Here is a 25,030-nt window from a genome sequence, read left to right as displayed (position 1 = left end):
TGGCTAATTGTGTGAGAGCGTATGGACATTCTGAAGGAGCTGCATCATCTGCAACTTTCGCGAAACTCTCCCGAAAGGCCGCGCAGCAACTGCACTGCTTGCAAAATTATTGCAATGCAATTGATTTTAATTGGCAATTATTTGCAATGACTCGATATTGAATGCACCACTCACACAAGTACCTCTCGTGATCAAATTACAACGCAAATTGACCACGAGCATTAATCCAAATTTCACTCAATAAATCGCGCGCGCTCTAAAGAGAGAAATGTAGGGCTAGAGAGAATGAAAGATCTCAGGCATTTAATTGATGTCTTTTATATTTGCAGTTGAAGAGTTTACTGATTCTGTCAATTTATATTACTCACTAACATTATTTTTTTTCCTTATTTATATCCTCTCCTCTCTCTCTCTCACTCTCCCTATCAGCATCAATAGTAATTACACTGAAGTTTTTCCGATTTTATCTCCATTTTTCTATCATATTTTCTTCTCCAGTAATTTTGTACACAGTTTCATCAGCTATATAGTATGTCTCTCGTACATCCTTTTTTTCTTTCTATAATTAATGTAATCACTATAAGAGTTGTTAAAGTGGAAAATAAGAAGTTCTCATTTTGTTTTATTCTTTTTTTCTCTTCAGTAAAAATTTCATTACTATTCCTTAAATAGATAAAATTGAGTGATACCATATTATTTGAATTTATCTGTATATATGCAGTGATTTTCTTTTATTGTTATTTACTTGCTTGCTCCTTTTTTTTAACTTCTCTCTCTCTCACTTCTCCTATATAGAATTCTTCACAAATATACCTACATAAAATTTTTCTTTAATAATTATACTTACAATAATTATTACGTTTTCACTCTATTCTCTTAATCCATCTCTCAATAAAATAAATCAATGATTTCCTTTTGCGCGATCTTCCTTCACTGCTATAGTTAAATTAATATTTACAGAAATATCCTTGCCTTTTCTGCTGTTGTTTGTTGTTTTTTTGTGCATCATTTCAGAACATAAAAAATACATTCAAGTGCTTCTAAATAAGCACAAATATTGATTGAAAATGTATATAATTCATCCGATTTTAAATTGATAAAAAGAGATTTTTTTTTGTCCATATATAATTATATTCCCAACAGTATCATCAGCAATATTTTCTTTTCATCATCAATATTTACAACATAATTAAAGAGTGGAATATCCTTTGAATATTAATTAAGCTATATAACTTTTTGGTGTTGAATATCCATGGTTGAAATTCGAAATGTATTCGCAAATATATGTTTTATAAAAACATATGTGGTGGCGTTTTTGTGTAATATCATACATAAATTTTAACCAAAATTAATATTTTCAATAAATTTAAATAATAATAATTAGTCTTGGAATCCAATTAGGAGGATTTTTGCGAGTGTGGATAATTGATATTCCGCAAATTGTTTCTGGGAAATGCGTGTTTGCTCTTTTTTTGTCAGTGGTATTGAGTGAGAACTTTTTGATGTTCCAAATTCTATTATACATCAGTTATTGTTAATTGTATATCTACACGATTTTCATTATATACTGAGTTTTATGCTCTACCTATTTTGTAATATAATAACTCTTATATACAACCATGTAAAATGAAAAATGGCATTTCCGTGAGGAACAGAGAGACACTCTAATTTTTGGGAAAATTTTGCGCTTTTTTTTCTCCTGTGACATATATAAATAAAACGCCCCAATAGGAAATTTTCAGAATGAAATCACAGATGAAGTCATGATTGAGAGATATGTGAGGAAAATGTATGGATGGAAGTATAATATAAAGATATTTATTCACCTTCTGAGTGAGAAGTTCCATTGCTGACCAGAAGATACAACAACTCTCTGTGTGCCCCAATTCTCTCTCTCGGAATTTTCCCCCGAAAATGCCATCACTCATTGTATAAACTGTCCACATATTTCATTATTAAATTACGCAAGTAATAATATTACCATCTATGGGTGAAAATTAGTAAATTCAGAAATTCATTGTCTCTATAACTTATACTCCAATGAGATTTATCATCTCTTTATCATTCTTTCTATGGGAAAAAAAAGTATTTTTTGCAACTTTTTTTTTATATATACTTCAAAAGTTCATCTATCGATCAATGCTTTTAAATACACGATTTGATTCCATCACTGAAGACTCTCAGGCCAACCCCATGTCTTCGGGGCAAACAATTCTCCTCGAATGTCACAGACAGAACTTCCCGACGGGATTTCCTGGAGTCTCCTTTTGTTAGTCATATTTTAACGATACGGGAAACATTTCCTACTTTGGAGGAAATTTGCATGGTGAAATATTGACACAAGACATCTTCCTCATGTCTCGAGCGCCTGGCAGCGGTTCCTCCTCACTTGGCGGAGAGTGTCACCCTCCTGCATGGCGGATGCTGCTGATTATAAGGACGAGATGTCCATCAGAGAGTTGTCCTGATGGATGTGATGGTGGTGGCGATAGAGCAGGCTCGTGGCCTGGTCTCACATGTGCGCCAGCGGAGCCATCGTCCGCAGCGATTGCTGCTGGTGCTGCTGCTGCGTCTGCAAGTCCGGCGACACGCTGTTGTGCTGATACATGAGACTCCGCTGGTGCTCCACCGCGGCCGTGGTCATCGGGTCCTGCGAGATGCCGTACATCGTCATGAGATTCGTGATCTCCGGCTGATAGTCACTGGAGCGCTTCATCAGGTTGTTGTTGCCGGCACTCTGGGCCGCCGAGTGGAGTGGTCCCGGAGACACTGGTTCCGATTTGATGCTCGTGTCACTCGGACTGTGGCTTTGGCATGACATTTGGGAGCCGGGCTGCGTCATTCCGCCGTACGGCGAGCCCGGCTGCTGCTGCGACAGCCCGCTGTAGGGACTCCCTGGCTGCTGCACCGAGTTCCCGCTGCCACCGCCCGACTGATAGGGACTCGTCTGCCCACCGGACACCGTGCCGTACATTCCGTACGCCCCCGAGCCCATGTAGTTGATGTTGCTGGCCGCGGCGTTGTGCATCTGGGCCATGTCGTATCGGTGGTAATTGCTCATGTAGGCATTGTGCTGGGCAGATTGGTAGGCCGTCGGGTCGTGCATCATGTACCCATTGGGCATGTACCCGTTCGGTGGCATCTGATACATGTCCCTGTTCGCGACGGCGGCCTGCTGCACCGCCGAGATGGTCGACGTGTTGCGAATTGCACTGGGATCGCTCGTCTGCAGCAGTGATCCTACACCCAGCGGGTACTTCTCCTTGTTCTTCGTCAGCGTCTTTGTTTTCCTGCGTGGTCGGTACTTGTAATCGGGATGCTCCTTCATGTGCACCGCCCGCAGTCGCTTCGCCTCGTCAATGAACGGCCTCTTCTCAGACTCCGAGAGGTCCTTCCACTGCGCCCCCAGCCTCTTAGAGATCTCCGAGTTGTGCATCTTCGGATTGTCCGATGCCATCTTGCGCCTCTGGCCGCGCGACCACACCATAAACGCATTCATGGGGCGCTTCACGCGATCAACATTCTGATTCTTACTTGATGTGTTGTTATTGTTGTTGCTCGTGGACAGGCCGCCGTGCGGATGGCCGGTGGTCTGGCCAGTGGCGGAAATGTGATGCCCGCCACTCATCGGGTTCGTCTGCTGCGGCGGCTGCTGCTGCTGACTCGGATGGGACGCACTGGGACTCAGCCCGGACGTCTGCTGCTGCCCATGAAGGGGCGACGAGTGGGCATTGTGGCTTCCCTGGTGCTGCTGATGGCTGCCCATCAGCCCCGCGCCCGCGGTGTTGTTGTGCTGCGACGCCATGTGCGCCATGTGGGGCTGATGCGAGATCTGCGACTGGGCGAGCTGAGACTGGCCCAGGTTCATCATGCTCAGCGGCCCCAGGGATCCATATGGCGAGCCACCGTGCGAATGCAACGATGATGGGTGATGCGGGGGCATTGTGGCATGCAGAATTCCCCCCTTCATGTCAGCCTCCATCGTCAGCATGTCGTCGGTATCCCTGATAGAAAACAGTTTGGTGTAGTTTCTTGTATCCCAGCAGCACACGCAAGATTTTTGGTTGTTAGTCGCTTCCTCTTCACAGAATCCACCACACGCTATTGCTCCAGCCTCCAGGCCTGTGTCTCAATTGTCACAGCGGAGATGATTAAACATTTAGTTAACACTTGCATGCACTCGTGGTCTTAAATCATCATCAAACATTCCCATTACATGTAATGCACAGTTCGCCTCTGCCTGTCCCAATTACTGATCCCTATCGCACGTAACCACTCAATTGCTATTATTGCGCTAGTTATTATTGTTTGTCAATATACAGTACGTAGTTATGATCAAATGTCCGCACACTGGAGAACAACACAGTTTAAAGAGTGCCACATTAGGGGGAGGGTTGGACAAACACCATCAGCAATCGCGCGTCACAACAGAATTCGCACCCACGAGACGATTGCTGGCGAGAGAGCCCTTAAAACAAATAAATGTCTTGCAATCACACCCGCAACACAGCACACGCTAGAGACATGTGATCATAGGAGTGGTCTCCCGTCACACCACAGCAAGGCAGACTCTGAGGCTCGCTCACTGCGGCAAGCATTAAGTTAAGAAGAACAGAAGTGATGCGCGCCCTAAAACTTGATGGATGCGATGAAGAACAATAAGTCCACCAGTGGACACACTATTAACACATCTGAAGGTTACAGCAGTTACGGATTGAATGGAGGCCTAACGCGAGACCATCCGTAAAATACCTCCACACACTTTGGACTTGAGCACCTTTCTGTCTCCGCTGCGAAAACCTGTTCGAGGTGAGTTCGGGCGAAAAAAGCGAGAGACCGGAGAAGCGCGACGGACCAACACACACGTCTACTCTTGTTGCCTGTACAGCACTACTTCTGCTGCTGTGACCATGTCGGCATCAACTTCTTCGCACCCAAACTAACTTGTACACACAACACCAACCCAACCCCCTCCACCATCATTGGCAATCAGGCAAAGCTGGTTAGCAAGACACAAAGGGACGCCTGCTCATGTATTCGGCGACCAATTGCTGACGCAGTTCTCAGCGCATGTTCCCTCAAGATCTGGGCGGAGCGAGATCCCCTCTTCGCGCTCAACTCATGTACGAATGCCCAACGCCGCATCACCGCCACGGGCTTTTCGCCCGGCGTTGCCACATTTCCCGCGCCGTGTGAGCTTTCACTTCCACGCCACGGGCCTCTCGATGGCACGTAAATCACTCACAAGGAGTCGTCTACCTATGCCTAGCCGTACACCGCGTGCGTATCCCAACTACTTACAGGGGAATCATATTTATATCAGCAGGCATTACCTCATGTATTACTACCACCGCTTACAGGCTTGTGTGTCAGTGTTTTCTCATCCATCTCACCCGTGATTTATGTACTTTGTCACCCTGTACAGCACACATCCCCAGAAAAACTACCCACCCTTGCCGACAGCGCCTGTAGTGGTGCTAAATAAGGGTTACCACGCTGCGCATAGTGGCAGTCCATCTCTCAGAGCTCCCTTGAAAAAAAAAGCCAAGCGCGACGTGAAAAAAAATCTCCCATCCTGCCAAATAGGGGTGAATATCAAATCAACTGATTTACTTTCGCGTCTCTGATGGCATTCAAGTATTTCCATCCGCGCTGCCGTTTGTAGTTTCGCCATGACTTGAAGGTCTCCAGACCGCGTCAAGTCTTCCATCTTTCTATACAACCCCTCTCACTCTCTCCCCCCTCTCACTCTCTTGAGAGGCACTACAAAAGGATTAAGCCTTGCACTGGCAGCGCTCTGTATGAGTAATAATCGCGAAAATTGATTTTATTAAAGCACGCACATACACACTTTAATCCACACCTAATTATTTTCCACGCGCATTGTAAAGATCATATTTTTCCCCGGAGGTCATTAGATGCTTTTTACAAAGCAGCAAAAAATACATTCCAATTGCAATATTCACCGGGACTAATTAACTCCTGAGGGAAGTTGGATTTACAAATGAGCCAACCATACAAAACATGCCACAATTTTGCAGAAATTATAACGAGATGGCATAAGACAAAAAAATATATTCCTGAACAAATTCGTTATTCGGTAATTTTATCAACTGCACACTCTCTCTCTCTCTATCTCTGTCTCGTGTTGCATGATCAAATGTACAAAGACAACACGTCAGCCAGCTTTTAATCAAGTGAGAGAAAAAAAGAGTGAAAAAACTCTATTAAACTTTCATGATTTTGTTGACATACGAGACCACAAAAGGAATTTGTTTGAAAATGCATTTGTTGATATTCATGATTTACTTGTTGATATTGAGAGAGAGAGAGAAAAAAAGAGGAGAAAAATCTCTCACATGATTCATTCGTGCTTAAAGAATTACAAGAAAAGAAATCAAAATATTACAATAATATAAAAGTGTTCTCTCGAGACACACAAACCATGAGCGAATGAGAGAGGGAGACGGGAAAAAAAGAATTCAATTCCATTGAGCTCAAGGTAAAATAAGAGGCCGCTGTTGATGTGTGGAGTGTTTGTGGGGATCGGAGAGAAATGGGATGAAAGAAAGTGGAATATTTCCTTTGTCTCCTCGGCTCAGACATAAATTTGAGGCAATCAACACTCCCGCCATTGCGATGAGACATTTTATATTATTATTATTATTATTATTAGGATCAATTCCCCAGCATCGCATGAACTCGTGGAATTGTCGATGCGAGAAGCTCAAAATCCCACCAACATCAAGTTAGTAAATCACTCGCAATTATCACTCTTCTGCACGGTGTAATTTAATCACTATTAGTCACTAACCTCCTCTTATCTTGATCCTCCTGATCGCATCCTGTCTCATCGGTGGAATTCACAGTTCCTGGCTGATTGGTGTTGCTCATGAGCTGCAGGAAGTACGACGCCGCGTAGGAGTTCCACGGGAACACCGAGACCGATGGATTTTCCAGCACCGCCTTGAGGATCAAGCCCTCCTGTTGCTTATTCTCACTCATTGGCTGCAAAGAAACCCAGCAAAACGCCAAGAGTTAGCTAATTCGCACAGTGTTTGGAAGACACTCAAATACCCGGCAATTGAATATGATCCTCTCTGATAAAGAATTCAATCACGACTGAAGGGAAAGTGTAAATTTGCCATCCATCGGAAGACTTTCGGCTGAACTAACAGGTTTCACTGTTACTCATTCCGCTAGGCGAAGTTGCTGTTTTTTTGCCATTTGCCTTGTGATGGACAAAGTTCAGCAAGCCTTATCAAATCACTCCTCAGTCTCGGCTCGAGAGGGAAAATTAGTAAATTGCCAGAGCATTCGACATTATGAGGCGTGGGTGAATTAAAGTTTCGAGAGAGGCTGACTCGAACATATGGGCGATATCGAAACTTGACAATGCTGAATGGAAATGAAGCTGGAGAAACTCACTCCCCAAAGTATTTCCCGGAATATATACACAAGAATGACCTTGACACAGTGACACTTTGATTGAATTTCTAAAGCACACCGATAAAGCTCATTGAACTCTTTTTCACACCATCCCAGTGGGAAATTGTCATCATTGCCACCGAGCATAAAAGCCTCGCTCTCACTCTCTCTGTTGTCGTTCTTTCTCTACTTGCCACCATAGCCCCTGAATGGCTCTATGAAAAGTTCTATTTGTACACATCATGCTAAATCGTCACAAAAAGAATCAACAATCCCCCCATTGAAGTGCTCCGGCGAGAGAGAGCGCAGCACAAGAGCGAGAGCGAGAGCAACAGCACTGAATTTGTATTGAATTGTGGCTGTTTATTCTCTGGCGGAGCTCGGATGGCGCGGCTTTTGGGAGTTACACCGCCATCCATTGATTTTTTTTCACCATTCGGTGGCTGGAGGACGCCCTTTGATGACGCACAATGGCCCGCAATGTAGCAAGAGGCGCGAAGAAATGCCCCATTGACTCCCATTGTTGACACATTCTCATGGTCAACAATTTCTCCACACAGACTCAGCCATCAATTGATTCTCGAAGGGAGACAGACATTTTCCCCGACGCGGGAAATTTTTGCCGATGATGGCACATTTTTTTCTGCAAAGACAAACACGTCGTTGAACTTCCGGCGGAAGCTTGCGACTTTTCCTGCTCTCTCTCTCTCTCTCTCTAGCACTCACCCACACTCTCGAGACACGCGACCGAAGCATCCCCCAAATCATCAATAGAGTGCACTACATTTGATTTTTCTGCATCATCAACTTCTGCACGCCTCAGTCATTTTGAGCCCCTTCCGTTGCGCCAATGCATACAAATCGATTGACCATTTCGTCACATTTCCACCCACGCGAGGAGACAAAAAAGAAATCCTCTTGTCCATTTGCGACGCCGCATGGTGAAATGCAATGAATTTCCTCGAGTTTATTTATAGTGGAGTTTCACGTCACGAGTGCGATTTATGGCATGAGTGAAATTAATGGAGAAGTTTCAAGTTTTGCGCGACAGAGAAGAAGCAACTCCATTCTGCCACTGGAGGATTTTATTATATTACATTTCTCTGGCAGAAATTTAATTCATACATTTCACCCCTCCTCGGAAGGGAGGAAAAGTTGGCTGGCGCTTTCGAGAAATATCCTGAAGGCGATGGTCAATCTAAACTGGTGGAAACCGGACACTGACTTGGCGTGCCAACTTCTCGTTTCCTCCCAGTGACATTCCTTCTGACATTTCTGTTACGGCGCGTCCTTCCATGCATGATATCCCATTTCACACGAACCCTGTCCAGTTGCCCACCCACCCCACAGGCAAACCACCCTCGGAAATGCAATCACCCCAAAGAATTCCATCAGCGCTGCAATTTCTTACGGGTGTGAAAATTTTTACACTTTCACTGATTAATCGACATGAAATTAGGAAGAGAAATTTCTCAACAAATATCAAATATTTCAAGATTTCTCGCTGAGGTCGTAAAAGGCAAAACTCCCCGAGTTTTATGCCATTTTCTAATGTGTCACACTCATCGAGCGATGCTCATATTGGCGATATGAATTCCTAGTAATAATTTTATGGGAGTCGCAAAAACTCTTCATTTCGTTCCTCAGCTCGCCACAAATTTATGTCAGTGCACACCTCAGCCATAACGCGATCTTCATAGTCTCTGGATGGAGACGATGGCGAGGCGAAGAGGGGAGAGAGCGCGTCTTAATTGCAGCATTTCCAAGACAATTCTTCAAGATGTCGGGATGGCACAGAGAGAAATAGTGAGTCCTGAAATTTGATAATTTCACAGATGAACAGGAAGAGGCAGCAATAAAAAGTGACATTTCTCCTCCTCAGATAGCCCAGATTGAGAAGATTTTCGCAATCTCTGTAAATTATCAGAAATAGAGGAAATTTAATCCGAAGAGGATTTCTCTTCTGATGCAACTGAGTATCAACTTTCAGTCTCATTTTTTTCTATGTGATTCTCCTCTCAAATAGCATTTTGAGAAGCAATTATAAGTCTCAAAAACCTTGCAAGTGGTTTTTTTTATTATCTCGCAAAAGAAACCACAATTTTTCCTCACAATTATGCTTTCTACAATATTGCGTCTTCTGTTTACCCTTAAAAAATTCATTTCTCGAGAAGGGCGAAACCCACCCTTTGAGGAGCTCTGAATTCCTGGCCTCGCACGCCAAATGAAATTTCCTCAAATGTCACTTTAAGGCGCTGGCAACGTCGGTTGGTGGCTGTTTGAAATATTAGAAGTGTTTTCCTCTCGTGTGGCCATCAGAATAATCATCATTCGTGGCCTCATTACATTGCTCAAGAGATGAGGGTTGTGAGAGTTTAGATTTCCTCTCCATAGCCATAATTGTACTCTTGCAGCAAAATTGCTTTGTGCCCTCGGCGGGCGAGTGGAAAAAAAAATCCCAACCACCAACACTCTGATGAGATTTCACACATTTCCCATACCCGAATATGCATTACGTATATTTTTCCAGTGGCATAGAGGAGAGAGAAAAAAAGAGAGCAAGAGAGGAGCGTAGAAGAAAGACCCAATGTCACTGAGGGCGCGGATTTTGAGATTTTCCACGAATATTAAATTTTTCATGACTCGAGCATTTGCATGTAAATGTTATTCTTGGAGAAAAATGCTAAAATATGTCCAACTTGTGTATCTCTGGGCGAAATTTCCATCTCGCAACAATGAGTCGGTGGATGGGTCGCCGGAGTGGAGAGGCCACGAGGGGGCTAATAAATAATACATTGAGCGCCGCATATTGCTGCCAACAGTGGATCCACAACGATGGCCTGATTCATGCTGCACAGGATACCGGTGGTAGACCAGAATTTCTCCAGTTCACCTCCTCTCAGCTCAGATCCAATTCAATTTCCCAGAGTTTCCACTGCGCTATATACTGTGGATATTTTTGCAGTGCTTCGCCTTTGGGTAAATTCCACGAGCGGAGTATCTCATGAGTTAAATTGCGAGAGCTGCCAAGGGGGAGATGATATGCCTTAAATTTGTACACTTCCAAGTTTGCCTGCCATTTCCAGAACTTGAATCTTTCAGACTGTGAAATTCTTGAGTTTTCATCACATATTTCTGCAAGAATTCATTTAAAAACACTCTTTTGGACATCTTTCCTGACCATAACCTCAAAATATTACCAAGAGATCTTCAAAAACATCGTTTGGAAGCTTTTTAGATCACAGAATCATCAAATAACGTACAGAAAATTTTTCTAAATGAACATTTTCTTAGTTCACATGATTCTTTTTGAGGTTATGTTTGATTTTCTGACGTGTTTCTTGGCATAAAGATGTTTATTACATGAAAATGTTTAATTCTACCAATGGTTTACGACCTCTGCGACTTCAGCATAAGAACTAAGATAAGAACTGATGTGTTTCAATAACAATTCTTCACTAAATCTGTCCTTGATTCATTACATAACTTAGAAAAAAACTATTTTGTGATTGTTTCAAGCGCAAAAATCAAAGAAAATCCAAATAAAAGCACTCAGGTAAGGAATATTGCAGGTTTTAGAACACTTTCACTTCCCAAGACTTTCATTGAGCTGTACACCACTTCTGACATATATTATCTCCCCCTTGAAACTTACGAAGGAAAGAGGTGTGGAGGAGGAGAGATCTACCCGCTCCTTCGCACAATAACAAGTCTCGAATGTCAGAAAGTCAATTAAAAGTAATTTCCGCTGATAAGACCATCTTTCTCTCTCCCTGCGCCGCCGAAAATGACTTTAAGCTCCGACTGGTGAGAGAGAGTGAAAGATCAGCGAATTCTGGGTATAGAATTCTCACACTCCGCGCCCATTCTCACCCAGGGCACAGTCGGAGTGCAGTGAAATCGCTGATTCTTTAATTCCTCACCCGACGACGCCGAAGCATTGTGTGAGTTCGCCATTATAATTGGTGCTGAATGGAATCTGTGGCGAATAATTGGTAAATTGATAGCAATTTCGATTTAGTTTCATTGCTGGTGTGGCATGACTTGATTCTCTAATCCGCTAAAATTACATTTGATTGACCGGCGACAGAGTCGACAGAGGTCCTTTATGCGCTACATCTACTTAGGATGCCCTCCGCACACAAATAATCGCCACCGGTAATTAAATCGGCGACACCCACTAATAAATCACAATTATTCTCGCCATTTTGCACTGTCGCTCCAGCAGAGGAGAACGCCATTGGCCGCAGCGCTTCGTGGTCCACATCGGCGATGCTGCAAGGCATTTTCACAGGGCAACTGTGAGCGCAGGAAAAAAATGTCTCAAGTCGCTCTCTCACTCTAATCACCGAGCTTAGGATTTCTCGGACACACACACATCACGTCACACATGAGATGTGCTACCAGAATTCTCAGTATTTTGAGAGCGAGGCAGAGTAATCTCAACACTCGAGGCTTTGTGATCCACCCGACCAGGTGTTCATGCCGCAGCATATCCTTCAGGTATTTTTTCCTGCTTCATCCCTCCTGCCTATTCTCCTCCGCATTTCAATTTATCAACGCACTCAAGCCCAACATCAAAGTGATGCAGAAATGCGGTTGAAAATTCTAGGATTTTTTGAAACGATACATAAAACGTGAATATTTCCCGAAAGTCTCTCCCCGACATAATTTACGATCATTTATGACACGGCATGTGACACAATTCCTTCAGAATCCCTCCTCGTGTGCGGAATAAATATAAATAAATTTTAATAGCAATTCCTTCCATCGTAAAATGTCACGCAGCATCGAATTATTTGGCTCCGCAATAAAAATCCCAGGTGAGATGTCGGTCATATCTCAGGTTGCAAGCTGTGCGAAATTCAAGTTAGGCGAACAGCAGGAAGGAAGAGTGATTGACATGCTCAGTCAGTGGTTGGATTACCGTGGATTGGAACAGGAAACCGAATAATCACAGCCCAGCAGAAGGAAGTTACTTATGCTATAAAGATTTCTTTTCTCACCATCAAACTAAGAATATGTCATTAAGACTTCTGACATTTAAATCTCAATTCCCAACTGATATAAAGTTCATTTAATTTTCACGCACTCTCACAATTTGACGAATTAATGCAAGTCAGTGAATTGTCCATTGTCAAATGGTTACAATAAGATGAATTTTCGGGACATTTCCTCCTCATGTCACTTCGTGGTCTTTCCATTTTATAATAGAGCAATTTATCTCTAAAGAGAAGACATAGTCAAAAACTCGTCTCTCACCTTTGTGACAAGGTGATTTGTACTTTACCAGAGGTTTAACGTCCCTCATTGACGAAATTCACTCTCATTCTCTCTCCAAGGCGTCCTCAAGTGAGCAGAGAGAGAGAGAGACAAGTTCGAGCAATACCAAAAGCGACACTTCAGAATAAAGAAATAATAATAATGGCAAATAAATGGTGAAAGAAGAATAAAATGCGTTGAATAAAAGGAGCATTTAGATTCACCTGATTTTCTGCCCTTTTGCATGCACACACACTCCCATTTCTGGTGTATCAAAAAAGACGAGGTAGAAATGTTTTGGCGCATACAAAAGGAAATGTGTATAAAAGCGAATTAGCAGGAGATTCAACAATGGCAAAATCAATGAAAGTTTTTCTGCTAAATAGAAAGAAAGAAAAAAAAACACCGTCACAATAACGATTGAGTATTAGTTATTGGTGGGGAATTATAGAGTCAAAAAAGGAAGAGAAGGAGGAGGAAAAAATTGCAGTGACTTTTTTCCTCCGCACAACTCTCATCTTATTTCACCAAATATAATGTATTCTTTAGTGTACTGGCAACCAGTAACAATAAGTGGAAGCCACAGGTTGTATTGTCATAAGCTTTTGAATTAATGCTTTTTGTTAGATTCACACATAGGGAGTGTGCAGGGAAGAGTGGCGTCATTGATAAATAGCGCATGCAACACCTAAAACCTACAGGTTCCACATTTATTCACACACCACACTCATTACCATTCCGTGTAATATTACTGATATTTTTTTTGCAAACAAACACACCGCGAATTGCACACATTTCATTGTATGGAATATCATTAAGCGTGGATTTTGATCTGGCAATTGTCATTAGGATGGAATTAAGCCATCGAGTCAATTTACCTTCTTCACTACATACAATGTTACACGTGAATTTCCTAGCTCTGATGGTTTGAGGAATTAAATTTCTACTCGTAAATTGCAATAAAACAATTTCTGGTGGAACAATAAAAAGGTATAAAATTCGACCTTCTTCGCTATCACACCTCACAAAACTCTGGGCGATAGAAATTTCAATTAATTCGGATAAAATATCCAACGCTCATATATTTGCCAAGGGGAGCATAATATGGCTGAAATCTGTACACCACTTTCTGACACTTTTAATTTTTATACAATATTTGATGATTTTCTGCTTTAAATTGTACTTGTCGATATTTCATTCTCAATTACAATCTTTATAGGTTAAAATTTGGTGTTGTAAAGTGAAAATTTGAGGTTATGTTTGATTTATTCCTTTTTAGCTTTCACAATCCCGATTTTTATTGAGTGCAGAAACACAATTCTATATTATTAAATGAAAACCATTTCGTTTTCATTGAAAAATATCATATTTCAAACTCTTTATCATTTTTAATAGTTCACATAACCTAGAAAATGTATGACAAAACGACGAACTGGATAAGAATTGAGTCACAAATCGTATGGAAAAATTAACCTACCAAAATCACGAATTTTAGACGCAAGAATTTCCACTTTTCAATGTCATTCAGTCTCAAATCAGGCACATAACCTAGAAAATTATGTCAAAATTGCGACTTGGATAAAAATTAATGTCTTTGAGTAAAATAATCAAGAGAAAATGAAAGCTATAAGCGAAATATTGCATAAATTGAAGAACTTCCACTTCCCACTACTTCTACGGATCCGTACACCACTTCTGACCATATTATCTCCCCCTTGATATTTGCAGGCAAAACATATTGGGAAGAGATGCTGCCACATGCGATAGGAATCTTAACGACTTGAGCTTTTATTGATCCAGTAGCATAATATAGAGTTGTAAAATATCTCTCCAATCCAATCACAGACAACAAACTCCCATATTCCCGCAGTTTGCCCCATTCGGCCGGTGGTCCCGGGAATTATGTATTTTTATAATGTTCAATAAAAGCGTGCTGTAACGACACACACGTTCTCGCGTCTGCACTTCTCGAGGCGGATTTCTATGAAATTTCTATGTTGAATCTCCACAGTGATTAACCCTCCTTTTTTGCCACTTTCAACCATATAAAGAAGTACTGGCCTTATCCAGACACTCTTCCAAATGTGAATCACTTTTATGGCCCGGAGCGATCCTCGTGAAGGGAAGAAACTCATTCGATCGCGATCGTAAATCAATCGCGCAGAAATAAAAGCTCCTATTTGAGGAGATTATTAAAACGTGAGTCGAGAGGAAATATTAGAGAATCCTAGGCATTGCTCTTCTTCATGGTCTGCGTGTTGATTTATTGTGCAAAATGCGTAACCTCTGAGGGACACCATTAGGTGAAAGTGCAGTCAGAGAAAACTATTCATAAATCACAGAAGTTAACATCTCTGGCGTCCTTAAGGATTCCACGACAAAACGATTTCTCTCACAGTTTCGCCATGTGTCTTAACTGGAACACCACGGAGAGCGAGAGGGTAAATATTTTTAACCTTCGGGGCGAATTTAAGTGATGAAAATACAACCAATCTTCGTCACATTAACATGATAATCTCACGCAATAAAATATATCCAATAATTTCAGTCTCTCTCGGTAATTCTTATTTATTTATGCCTTGTTGTGGTGGCAGAAAAAAAGAGCCGAGAATCTTCTACGTCTCGGATGGCACATCAAATTTCAATTACGCACGGTACATTAACGGAATGATAAATAAAGCATTAAGGAACTGGAAACACCTCGGTCATAAATTATGGCGAAATTGCAAGCGAGTATTTGGTAATAATTTTATTTATATTATTCACTCTGAGAGAGGGTTGGTTTTTTGGCTTCGCGGATTGATTCGCTCTTTCTTCGCTGGTCTTTTGTGTTTCCTACACGACACTTTTACGGACCAGACTTGCGAGATTCAGAACAAAGACTTGTGCTCTTCTCAGTGCCGTTTAACCCATTGATCTGCGGTAAATTTGCTTTCAAGAAATTTCTCTTCATGAGCATCACATCGGTAATGATTTGAATTTGCTTCCAGTTGAGCAATCCTCGGACAATTTGAACGTTATTACTCGTCTGAAGAGGAAATGTGTGCGTGCACACATGATGACTGGGCATGGAAAAGTGTCGCATGAATGTCGATCTAGGGTGAGTCTCAAGTGTTCACGGGTATTAAGAGTATCACTTCGCCTTCTCCCGCATTGGCAGTGCTGGCGAAGAGCGATAGAAGACGAGTGTAAGTAACACAGTAGTTGTACCAAGTGGTATTTCACTCTCTCTCGGTACAACGCCATCAACTTCAGTGGCGTATCGAATGGATGGTCCTTGTGCACGCATTCAACGGCCAGGAGAGTGGCGAGGACAGGAGAGAGGTTCTTCATCTTGCCAACAAGCACTCATCCAGCGTGTACCTCAGTGGTTAGAATTTAGCAACACTCCAGAAGGAAGGAAAACTCCACAGCCGGCATTGGTTTTTACAAGGGGTTCTCATCATCCACCTCTCGTGGAAATGGGTCCAACAGCACGAGTAATTATTCTTGAATCCCTCCCTTCGTCGAGGCGCTCAAGAACTCGAATAACCCGTTTCAACAATCCCTCCCATGTCTCAGTTGGGGTGAAAAAAAAATTTATTTCGCATTAAAGAACATCAAGATGACGAACCCTTCTCTTCTCATCGCGCTCTCGCCGTTTCTTCCTTCATCTCGGCATTCAATTAATCGCACAGAACTGCGTCGCTGCTCATTCTCAATTAATTATTGGCCATCATGTCAAAATATTGAGGCACATTCAGGCCATATCTTCAGAGGAAAGTCAACCCCGTCTGATTCTGCAACTCCACTATTTCTCCATAAACTCATTCTGAAGGCGAAAGGCGTAATTGATCTGTACGTACAATGTTGCAGAGGGAAGAAGGGTGAGCAGAATTCCACCAAGGACTTCTCAAAAAACTGAGTAAATCCCAATTTTCACGGCAAAATCAAATGCTCTGCACCGCAGAGAGGAAAAGGTACTGAGCTATACTGAGAAATCCTCCAACATGATTAATTACTTCTTCACCGATGCAGCCATGCAGTCTACCTTTTTCGGTGATTTCATTTATTTTTTTCCTCAACTCCCCAGCAATCCTCCTTCCTTGACATCTCCTCCGGGTGTGTTGCTTTTTTCTTCTTGGAAATCAATACCCGCTGTGAGGAGTTGTTGCCATTAAAGAAATATGGTTTTTCGTTCAAGGAATTTCACATTTATCCAGTCATCTTGCCCACTAAAATTCCCTGCACAAAGAGTTTTTATAGCAGTCACACACTTTTGAGGAAATATATAGATATGTGTATCTGAGGCTGGGCGAGAAAAAAGAACTATCAATTTGTGGGCGGTAAGCCTGGACCATCGCATGTGATTGATGGGAAATTAATTAGATTTTCTTATTAATCATGCCAGAGACGACTCTCCCATTGAGGTATGCCAGGGGGTTTGTACAATGTCTTAAAATTGAAAGGGGGTTCGCAGGGGATGAATTTGTAATTTCTCAGACAGAAGGACAGACAAAAGGACGTGTGATTTCGTCCTAAAGCAATTTCTTATGACAATTTCATGGGAAATACATGTCAAATCAAGGCATTAATACTAACTTTCACTTGTTTGTTTGCGTCGAAATTTAATTTCATCGCCTCCCATTCCACCACCTCAACTCTTCACGCAATCAAGTCTCATACATCCCACATCCCAAAGGGATATCCTGCAATCGTCAAGTCAACAATTGACTGAATTCCTCGAAGGCAGTGCTCAGGCGAAAAATTAGTTGTAATTGCGTTGAGTCGTGATTGTATTACTCGGGAAAATTCTCACACAGCCTTCGCCCCATGTGCAATATTGCGTTAGCATATGCGTGCACAGAAGCAGGACCCCGACCCTGAGGAGGAGATGTGAGGAAAATTCCCGCCTGGTGGCTTGCGGAATCTCGAAACGGCAGCAGTGGCAACAGCAGGAGGAATTATTTATTACTCAGCATCCAATGAATGGTAAATTTTGTGTGAATCGGGACCGAGGAGGGCGTTACATGTCAATCAAGCGTACATTGTGTGCCTCACTCTGCGTTAATAATAAAGGAGTTCGAACTAGCATGGCATCGGGCACTCTTGGAGAACGGAGGCACCCAGAGAAAGCCCAATATATCGGGGGCATTTGCACGCTCTGTGGCGAAAGAGAATTGGGAGCTGCTGAGGCGAGAGTCTCCGTGAATGCAGGCCCGAGATACCAGGAGCTTTGGCGATGGTGGAAGTGCCTCTGCCATTATTCCATGTTTCACGTACATTACACATATGCAGAATAAAATAACAATGATGCCTGCTGGGGAGGAATATGGTGGATGAAAGGCTGGCTGTGCATGAGAGATGGATGGAAATATCGAATTTCCATCGGTGTAATTAAATATTGATTGCGACGTGTATGACGAGAGGTCCATCGAGGGACAAAGACGTGTGTAATTGCACGATCCTCCCTGCTCTCCGGTCGCCTCCTCTCACAAATGTGGGGTAATTAGTATGCTGTCCACAGCTGATGTCTGGGCAATCACAAGGTAGCTGATTGTCTCACAAGAAATGTTCGTGAAGACATTTCCCTCGTGCTCTGCAATTTATGCACCATCGGCCGAAGAACAATTGGAAGGAAGTTGAAGGCAATATTTTTCTTCCTCTCTAATTCACATTTCTCCAAATTGCATTTCTGAATTTTAATTAATCCACACACACACACACGGAAAAACACTGCGTGCTCCAAATTCTCTCCTCCTCCTTCGGCATCACAAAACTTCATCTTGCAGCAAAATAATACCGCCGCACTCTGCTCATCTACCTCTGCGGAGTTCTATCCAACAATAATTGAGAACAATGTCGAGTGTAGATGAGAGCAAAAAATCATAACAAACACGGAGAAAAAAAAATCTCATTCAATTCCACGAATCCTTCAGCGTCCCATTATTGCATCCAATTCATCTTGAGTTTCACAAAGTATCCTGTATCCCTTCCTGCCGTCTCCCTTTCGCTCTCTCGCTCTCTCTGTCACTCTCGGCCCAGGTAGAGGCTTTTGTGTGGGATACAAATCTCCTGAAGGATGTGCGTTGCTGACTGTGAAATCGCTCGATCGTGGGAGAGAGCATGATTGCGGAGATTTCCCTTGTGGAGGCTGAGAAAAAGATTTGCAGACATGCGGAGACAATTGAGGAAATCTCAAATTTGTCGCCGATGAGTGGGTTGGACCCATTCACAGATGCCTCGTGAGCCCACGTGAGGAATGTGTGATTAGGCAAGATGGGAGGATTTCGACGAAGACACACCGAATGGCGCGCGGAACCTTGGCTGTGCATCTTTCACGGACGAATCATCTCAACCATCTCAATAGAACGAAATCGTGGCTGTCAGAATGATAAATCGCGGTATTTTCATCACTCAGTCCACGGCCGAGAGGAGTGAGTGTCAGCAGCAGCAGAAAAGTGGAGGCAGCCAGCAGCGGAAGCCTTAAGAGTAAGGGATCATTAGCGGCATTCCTCAGTCATATTAAATATCATTCTGCCGACCACAGTGATAAATGGCGTATCGGCAGGAATATTAATGCACATTCCGCGCAAAGAGAAGAATTAAATTGTTAACAACGAGCTCATTTTGTCCCGTTGGGACTCATATATATACACACAGCAATTGATCTACGAGGCGAGAAGAGGAGCGGAAAAAGCTCACAAGGGACCCTCCGAAGGTATTTCCTGGACATATCGTCGGATTCAGCGGGTAGATTTGTCACTGTCACAAATCGCTACGTTATCCCAATATGATTCCACCATCCATAAATTATTAATTGCGCCCAGTTGAGCTGCGTTCTAAAGCTTCTGGGTGTGAAAAAAGAGATTTTTCTCTTAATTTTTCATTCAAGCGCGAATCGGTCTTAAGAAATTCATCAGCAACGCGTCCATCATCAATCAATCAATGAATTTCCGTCAAAATTCCACCTTCAGACGCGCGCGTTTCCCCTCTTTGTGCACACCTTCCATCGCCTCCTGGATGCCATGAACAAATCTCTTGTACTTCGAGAAATTGTGAAAGGATTGAAATATTTGGCGAATGTATTTAAATCTCTGGCAAATTGTAAATTAAAATTCCAATTGCGATGCTCGCCATGCAGAAGGCAATTGCGCACAATATTGTCTCTCATCGCATGTAGGAAAGAATATTGTGCACAAGAGTGTGAGTGTGTGAAAAATCCGACTTTGGATAGATATTAAATTCACCACGGGAGGCGGTTTTAATCTTGAAACCTACTTCGGGAATCAATTCCGCCACTCCAGGGCGATGGAGAGAGAGAGAGTGGAAAAAAAGGAGAGAAAAACCCCGTCACAAATGCGAAACTGGCATAATCTCGCCTCATTTCTCCGCACTCACAAGCGTATTAATACCGGCTCGAGTCCTTCTCCTCAGGGCGACCCTCCTCCCGTATATCCACCCTGTGCCATAGTTCTAATCAATGCAACGACAATCATCCGCCGAGACTGTGGAACGCAACAGGATGTACATCTGAGGGGCGTTTTGTGTGCGAGTAATCTCACTTTGATTACGTAATTCCATGCATCCTTCCCCATTGAACAGGGCCAGGCCAGAGAGACAGAATCCCATGCTATTCATCCGGGGTCCTTTTCCACCCTCCCGGCGACTCTGGCCTCACACACCACCACTCCACATCCCGACGTCCTGGCGTTGTCATCGTGGCTGATATGATTGAGTTTTTATCCATGCGACCCCGTACAATATTTTTCTGCTCTCTGACTCCGCAGCATTTGGTGGTTGCGCCGCTCACGAGAGCTCTGCTTGTGCGAATGATGATGAGAAATAATAATCTAAACTCCCCAGCAACCTCCCACCCATTGTGGCTAAACGTTCTTTTATTTTAATCTCATGTTCATAACACATTGCAGCTTTCACGACACTGCACACACTCTTCACAATAATAGGAGGTATTTAATTCCCGGACACTCATATTCAGCGCATATGGCATATTTTGCTAAATACAGGAATCTGCAGGAGGGGCGCAACAGCGGTAGAAATCGCCATTCAGCTGGGCAAAAATACATAACACCGCGATAAAAGTTGTTTTATGCAACACACTCTAATTTACTCTATTAGTCCAGCCTAAAAATGAATGGCAATGTGATAATGAGTGGAAAAGGGTCAGAGTTTTCGTGTTGTGCACAAATTTATGATTATTGCCCAGCATTGAGAGGTATTCCTATCACATTGACTTGAATAAGAACGATTGTGATTTGTGGATTGCTTGAAAGAACGACAAATTTTCATACTTTCGTGAATGTGAAATTAAATACTCGTTCAACTGAATCGTCATTTAGGAATAGTTTTCATTCTTCTCCATGTTTGTTCACTCCCTTTGTAGAGACCCACGAAAAAAAAAACCCTAAGCGATATGTGTGGGGTGGCTTTTTGACGAAAAGCATTGAAAGCGAAAATACGAATATATGCGCGCCTTTGTCTTGCCACCGTGTCAGAAAAGTCAATTTGTTTAAGTACCCTAAAGCATTTCGAGTGCTTTTCCCATCTTTCCATTGCGTTTTTTTTGTTTCTCTGTACATTTCACCATGAACAAAACGGGAGGAATGATACTTCCGGGCTGATGGAATTAATTTGCTTAGCATATCGCTGTCTCACAGTGGCTGGCGGGTCAGCATGCTGACAATGTATTCAATCAAATTACATTCAATTTATCTATTAACCGCTACTTGATATGGGCGACAGCCTCAATATCTTTCTCGGTCATATTTCTTCAAATTATATTCGAGTGTCTCAAAGCTCATTTTGTCACTTAAGGACCGGAGAGTAAATATTCTCTTCCCACCACATTTCCAAGGCGCTAAAGTGTCTCTCGAAGTGGTGTTTTTTTCTCTGCCTTGGGTGTAAGATATCCACCATCAATTGGATGATATGGTGGATGGCTAAAATAATGAAGGGAAGCGCATGCGTTTTCTTCCGCCTCCCCCAAGGGAAATACTTTCATTCTCCCCTTCCTTCGAAATTTGCCTTCATGCACAAACCTATAGAGTGAAATATGTACATAGGAGAGACATGTATCCATCCCCCAAGTTGGAGTGACGTTCCATTTCACTGATTTTGCAACAGAGGAATGAATTTGAAATTCGGTTTGATTGGATGGGACATAATCCGTTTATCGAACTTCCAACACGGCTGGACTCGGGCGACATGGAGGGATGCGATTGTGTCATCAGGGGATTACAGGAAATGCTGCGTGTCGATTAAAAGCTCCCAAACACCTCACACTATCGCACACACCCGATCATTTCTGCCGCAATAATTAGTGTGAAATGGCAATAGAAAGTAGAGTAAACACTTTTGATTAATTCTCGCATTGACAGCCATTATCAATAACCAAAAATCCCCGCGCCTTTGTTGTGCCCAAACAACAACAACTCGCCAAATGTTGAGCCCCAGAGAGTCAAAAGTGAATTTCCATTCTTTAATGCAGAATTGTTTGTTCAACTGTTGGGCATTCTTCACGCATGAAAATTCGCGCGCGCGCCCCCAAAAGCATTCAATGCGAAATCGTGCGCTTTTCTAGGTGCCACGAACGCATTTCCCTCCCAAAATAGTCATATCAGTTGAACACGTACAACAAGCGAGCCAAAAGTGGAGAAATAATAGAATTTCAAAACACACAGCATATTGATGCAATCATCTAATCTCATTTTCTCCACTGAATCCCCGGGCAAAATGAGTCCACCTAATTCCAATCTACAGCGAATTATAAAGGCAAATTCAGCGAGAATTCCGAATTAGTGACTCTCCTTGCTTCACCCTCCGGCACATGAGGGTGGAAAATTCGATGAACAAGTAGTTTATGATGGATATTGCGCGCGCTCTCGACTCCTTTTTTTTCCCACCCCATCATGAACTCACATTCTCGCGCTCGTTCTCTCACACTGTGCCGAATATGGTGAAAATGCACAAAGGGAATCTGAGACAACAAATCAGGGCTGAACTGCATATGCAGCCGAAAACCATTGGGTGGTTGAAATGTAATTTGGAGCACACTTTACTGATGATTTGATTTAATAATGAATAAAGTGGTGGCATATGCTTGCTGCTGGTTTTCTCGTACACCAATCACCCCCTTTTGCACAATCAAATCAAGAACTGGCACTAGAGGGTGCTCAAATGGGCTGCACAATCTCATTTGCGAGCGGACAAATATTTTCCTATTGGATTCATTAACCTCTTTGCATTGCATCATTTCACGTCCACGGATTTAACTTCACCCCACAGCACAATGTGAGTGTCGCAAGTGAAACTATTTCAAGTGTTTCACGTGTGAGAAAATAGCTACACTTGCCTCTGTTTTGCAATGTGATAAGATTCCAGCTCTCAGAATGACCCACATTTCTTGTATTTTTTGCGCACAGCGAAAACGCAACGCACGATTTTGTTCCACAACAGCCAGAAAATCGCATTGAGATCAGAAGCCAATTAAATTTGGCGATCGATTGGAAATGTACAGGTAATTCCACGGTAATTTATTTTATTTCATACCCGCCCAAACTCACTTTGACACGGTGTGGGAGGCAAGGGCATGCGATCCGAGCCCGAAAAAAGACCCGCACACACATTGAGCTTGATGCAAGGGGAAGATAATATGCCCTAAATCTGTACACCACTTCCAAACTCTTTTAAATTTGCCTGACAATTTCAGAACATGAAATTTGTAGTCTGTTTTCACATTAATTCCCAAATTATAATGAATCTCTTGTGGTTTCATTCGATATTTCTATAAAAATCGACTTAAAACCGCTGTTTTTGAACATCTTATCTGATCATAACCTCAAAAATATAATTAGGAGATCACAAAAACATCTCTTATGATTAGTCAATGATCTTAAAATTACTGATTCACAGTCAAAATTGGCCAGAAAGATGTCTAATTGAATATTTTTCAAGTCCAAATGACTTTTTTGAGGTTATGTTCAATTTTAGCACAATTTTCACTATTTCTTGGAATCAAAAGATCAAAAAAGCACTGTTAAATGCTTCATTCTGCCAAGAACCAGTACAATTTATATGCTAGAATGCGAATTATTCACTAAATCTGTCCTTAATTCGTTACATAACCTAGAAAAAGATTATTACGTTTGTTTCTGCGTGAAAATTGAAGGAAATTAAGAGATTCTGGAAGATTAGTCAGTAAAAGAAACAATTAGGAATGGAATATTGTAGGTTTTTCAACACTTCCACTTCTCAGACACTTCTGCTGAGTTGTACACCACTTTTGACTGTATTATGCTCCGCCTTGGCGTGATGTTAAGAGCGCGGTTGCGGAGGAAAAAAGCGACTCCTCACCGTGACGCTTCACTTCTGACGCGCGCGGTGCTGATACATAAAATTTATTTTATGACACCTCGCGCAGTGGAAATTTATTACGATGAAAGTGATTCGACAATTCTTGCGGCGATTGCTGAAATTTTTCACCACACATATTGGGAGTCTCGAAAAATTTTCAAGTCACCTGCACCACACAGTGCGAGACGATAAGATGGCACGCGGGCGTGGCGAGGGTGTTAAATTTAATGATGCGTGATTTATTGAAATTCCCAATTACCAATCGCACAGAAAAATCGCAATAAGCCACAAGTCGGGCGAGAGTAATCCGACGCGATCGCATAAATCAATCTCTCTCCGAAATTTTGATCTCGTGCACGCATTTCCTCTTGGGGGGCGGCAAATTCTCAAATTTCAATTTGATACCCATTAATCTATTCAATGTGACCATGTTTCTTGCTATCGAAATTGTGTTAAATCACTTTGGGGATAGCCTTAGTCGTTTGTCATCAAAAGTTGAGGTTGAAAGGATCGGCCTCAATACACCCTTCGCTCCTCCTTCCAAGATGTGCAGTTCTCAACTCGTCACAAAGTAATACATCTTAATCCTCTCACTGGGAGAAACTGCCCCTCACCAGCGCACCCCCTTTCGCCTTTGATGCCACAATACCAAGAACGAAGGACAGGGAGAGAGAGAGAGAGAGAGAGTGATGTGAGTGAAACTGTTTGTCAATTCATTAAGAGCTTTAAAGTTGGCATCTTGGGTGTTGTTACAATTTAAGTTTTGTTGCTAAGAAACGTTGCCATGGCAGTCACATCAATTTATTCGTCTCGGAAAGGCAAAAGTTGTGGTTCTTCGGGATGTGGGTGCGTGTGCCAGGGGTGAAAATTCTCCAGAAAATTTTACACAATTATTATTAATCATCTCTGAGATTAAGCATTTAGTCTTGGAAGCTTTTGAGGCGCTTTTCTTGCATGAATCTCCATCGCCATGTACAACCCCTTTTGG

General features: G+C 42.5%; 1 protein-coding gene across 1 annotated transcript in view; it reads right to left on the bottom strand.

Moving 5' to 3' along the window:
- Positions 1-776: 776 nt before the first annotated feature.
- Positions 777-25,030, bottom strand: part of LOC132263250 (transcription factor SOX-1) — an 88,505-nt gene continuing 64,251 nt past the window's right edge. Inside the window, exons 3-4 of the mRNA XM_059762922.1 lie at positions 6,815-7,008; positions 777-4,004 (exon numbers count right to left, since the gene is read on the bottom strand). Coding sequence (XP_059618905.1) covers positions 2,513-4,004; positions 6,815-7,005 — 1,683 coding nt within the window. The 5' untranslated portion in view covers positions 7,006-7,008 and the 3' untranslated portion in view covers positions 777-2,512. The remainder of the gene's footprint in view (positions 4,005-6,814; positions 7,009-25,030) is intronic.

This window comes from Phlebotomus argentipes, unplaced genomic scaffold, assembly GCF_947086385.1.
Source record: "Phlebotomus argentipes unplaced genomic scaffold, Phlebotomus argentipes genome assembly contig_15, whole genome shotgun sequence".
Classification (NCBI taxonomy): domain Eukaryota; kingdom Metazoa; phylum Arthropoda; class Insecta; order Diptera; family Psychodidae; genus Phlebotomus; species Phlebotomus argentipes.
Note: the sequence above shows the minus strand (reverse complement) of the source record. Positions and strands in the feature narration are given on the sequence as shown.